General features: G+C 44.5%; 1 protein-coding gene across 3 annotated transcripts in view; it reads left to right on the forward strand.

The window, feature by feature from the left end:
* Positions 1–3999, forward strand: part of CDX1 (caudal type homeobox 1) — a 42850-nt gene that overhangs the window by 26193 nt on the left and 12658 nt on the right. For all 3 annotated transcript variants that reach the window (XR_015948186.1, XR_015948187.1, XM_035105657.3), the window contains exon 2: positions 2031–2176. Coding sequence is in view for 1 of the 3 variants with exons in the window: in XM_035105657.3 (XP_034961548.1) it covers positions 2031–2176 (146 nt within the window). In the remaining 2 variants the exon portion in view is untranslated. The remainder of the gene's footprint in view (positions 1–2030; positions 2177–3999) is intronic.

Below are 3999 nucleotides of genomic sequence, written 5' to 3' on the forward strand. Positions count from 1 at the left end.
TATAAGCTCACCCTCTGCTCTTTTCCTACAACAACACCAGCTTTTCATAGAAGAAAAAGAGTGCATAGATGAGGGTAGCAGCAGCAGCTGTTATATTTGTGCTGGACATGCAGCATTTTAAAGGCACAGGAGCCCTGCTACAATATACTTCAGCAGCAGCAGGGCCAAAATCTGGTGCTCTACATCTGGTGAACAGTTGGAGATAAGCAATTGCAATTGCCAGGCAGAATTCTCACTGACAACTGATGTTGATCCCAGGCATTAAAATTAATGAGCAAATGCTCTGGATTTCGCACCCGCTGGGTGCTTGTTTCAATGCCAATCTTATTGGCCAAAAGTTAAGGAAAAGACAGCTAACAGACACCTGCTCTTCTCTGGACTGGTTCCTGTTCAGTGGACTGAGATTCCTATTTAAAAGGATGTTGATATCTTAAATGGTCCTGCCTGACGTTTTGGACAGAATTTATTTATTTGCTGTTGAGAGTCAAATGGTCATACGGTACTCATGCACTGTGTCACCATAGATGCCATAAACCCCATAGTTCCCTCATGGGGCTTCCAAGCCTCTGGAATGGGAGGCTGCAAATAATGCAGAGGTGTAGAAAGTTAATTGTGAGGACTGTTGCAAGATTATTCAGCCTCATTTACATTTTTGTTCCCTACTCTACTATACACAAGAGTTCCATTGTACATGACTCATAATTAGTCTGCAGGGGTCCAAACTGGATAGCTGATGTGATGTGAATGTCAGGCTGCCCACAGAGAACTCTGCTCAGTTCATTTCTGGTGGATTTAAATTAAATTTGTCTTGAATGCTAACAAATTGAACAGGGTGCTTGAGTGACCCTGCAATGGTTAGAATTGTTTCTATTCTTGATATTACTGCCTCTTCTTTCATGGGTGAAAGCGGATCCTTATGCAACCTACCTGGCACCATCCATGCACAAAAGGGGAAGTACCAGCAGATCTACCAGCGGAAGGGGGGGGGCTAAGAGGGTGGGAACTGCAGGGGAGAGATGGAGGAAAACAGAAAACTGAGTGAGAGGGACAATTGGATGGAATATCGTGGATGAGAACAATGGCTGGACTGGAACCCTAAACAGGAGCACTGCACATGGCTACATTTTGTTACCAGTTCCACTTGTACAGCTGTTTTATTACTCACAAGGGTTTCTAGATGGCAACAACACAAAACACACACAGGGTGGCACACACCTTTTGTGTTGTTTTAAATAATGTACCAAACTAGCCCGATTTAGTGCAAATTCCACAATATGTAATCGCCTCTCAGTGGTTTGCCCTCTGTTCGCATTTGCCTCTTAGGAAATGGACACTTGCTGCCATTACGGGGAAGAAACGGGAGCGTGCAATGTGGAGATGTCTCTTAGCGCACTCCTTATAGACAGAGGTTTCTATGTGAAAGTGAATTGGGGCATGGAAACAACACTACCTCTGATGCCAGTGGCAATTGCTAGGTCACACCTTAACTGTGTGAACATCAAGTAAGAGCAAAACAGGGCACATCAAGGGAACGACTTCAGCTGTTAAGAACGTGCTGCTGTTAAATGGGAGGCCTGAATACCTCTGAAGAATGGAACACTAGGATGAAGAAATGTCAACACTGGCAATCAGAGAAAGCTGCGTGGTGTACCACTGAAGAACTGGAACTGATATTTATCTTAACACTTGGCCAAAGTACAAAAAACATACATTTGAGAATGCACTTCCTGTAACTTTAAGAAACATCTATAGCTAGAAGTTTTAAAAGGCACAACATGAAATACGAATTTTAACTCAGAGAAACATCATTCTACCGCCACTACTGCTCCTGCCATCCTCCACCAGATTACCACTTTGCCATTCCCCACTTCTCCTGTCGTCCTCCTCCTTTTCCCATTGCTTTTTTCAATGTTGTTGTTTAAATTAAATTAATGTACTTCCCTTCATCAGATGATCGCAAGGTGGTTATGGCAATACATTTTCCGCATCCCTTCTGCTAATTCAGTGTCTTACTGTTTGCTGTTTATTAGGGAAGACCAGAACGAAAGACAAGTATCGTGTTGTGTATACAGACCACCAGCGCTTGGAACTAGAGAAGGAATTCCACTACAGCCACTACATCACCATCAGGCGGAAAGCAGAACTGGCAGCAACGCTGGGACTCACCGAGCGGCAGGTTGGTACAGAAGGGTCTTGCACTGGAGTGGGGGGTCCTGTTGGACTCCCAACTCCAATCAGCCCCAGCTAGCATAGCCAATGTTCAGCAGTGGCGGGCATTGGAAATCCAGCAACAACTGGAGGGCCACAAGTTCCTCACACCTGATATAGCAGGATCACAAACCATCGCAAAACGTAAAGTATTACAATGAGCATCTCAGGCACAGGTGACCGTGCAAATGTTGAGGATAAAGATTGCAATCTTATACACACTTACCTCGGAAATTGACCAAACTGAATATAGTGGCTTACATTTGTATAAATATGTATAGGATCAGGCTGTGAATGTGCTTCATGGTTGGTTATCTTCTGTCTTGCTTGGCATATATAAAATGTAGGCTAGATACCTACGTAACTCTTCTTTAGTTAGATGGTCCAGGTTGGTGGGTAGTGATGGGCCAAGGAAAAAGTGGTCAGATGATGAACCTTTTATAGCATTGGCATCATTCACCTGCCTCAGTGTAGGCCCCACTTTCCTCCTCACTGTTTGACTATGATTGAATAGTTCTCAGCAAGAAAACCTGAATGCTCAGCTATTACTATGTGGAACAGAAAAATGACATGGAAGTTTGGAAGTCTCCAGAAAGGTATCTGACTGCAGACTATTAGGGGCATTAGAAAATAGCAACAACATCCTAAATGAATTCTTACAGTTATGTATCCATTTTGCCTCTGCTCTGAATCAGCCATGCTCTTCCTCCTCCCAATTCTTTTTCACCTCTGCCTTTCCTTGGCCACTATATATTTTTTTACTTTGCCTGTCCCCTCATTCGTCTTCTTTCTGTAACCATCTCATACCTACTGTCACAGGGGTGCTGGTGGCTACTCTAGAGTTACGACTCCGACACGTTGCCTTTTCATGCTTTTATTATGTGCAGACTATTTACAGTGCAGCAGCTGTACAATGTACATGTTATCAGTCTGGGTCAGTACCCCGGAATGGGGATTCCCGCGTCTTTTTCCAACAAAGTAGTCTGGGAATCCCCAATCTCCTCCCCCTTTTCTTCATGCGCAGCTCCGGAACTGGAGGGAGAGGTCTCCTAGCCGCGGTTTCCTGCCTCCCCTTTTCCCTCTCCCATCCTTCCTCTCCCGATCGGCGCAGGGGCTCTGTGACCCTGTCAGAGCCCTGCCCTCTACTTCCTGTTTCCCCGCTAGACTCATCCCCCTCCCCGCTCCCGCTTGTGCTCGGGGAGGAACTGGTTGTCACGATGGGAGGAGGCAGCCTATAGCTCCTGTCCCTCACACCTACAGTACATACACACATCATTTTATTTGTGTGCCACTTTCCATACAAATAATGGAATAACCAAATAATACAAATAACCATGCTCAAGGCAGCTTACACCACGAAAGAAATCACATAATTACAAATATAACAAAAGTACTCATAAGTGATAAATAAAACACCAAAAAGGACACAACCAAATTGAACAATTTCAACGTAAGTCATAATGCACTTAAAAATACAGATAGTATCAATAACACTAATACTAATAACACTAATAAAGATTAGTGTCAATAACAGGGGACACACCTGGACAAAGCCCCCTATGCACAGCCCAAGAGTCTTTTCAGCAGCCTCAACTTTTGTAGATGGAGTCAGTCAGGGCTCCGCTGTCCCAGGCCAGGTGGAAAAAAGGCTGACAAGACAGGGAGCAGGTATTCCAGGACTCACAGCCAAGATGGTCTTGTCCTGTGCATCCATCTCAATCCTCTTTCTCTCCCATCTTCCTCCTTTATATTCTGTATGGCCTTTACCACCATCTGCGTTTGTCTCTGCAG

This window comes from Zootoca vivipara, chromosome 2 (genome assembly GCF_965207765.1).
Source record: "Zootoca vivipara chromosome 2, rZooViv2.hap1.1, whole genome shotgun sequence".
Classification (NCBI taxonomy): Eukaryota; Metazoa; Chordata; class Lepidosauria; order Squamata; family Lacertidae; genus Zootoca; species Zootoca vivipara.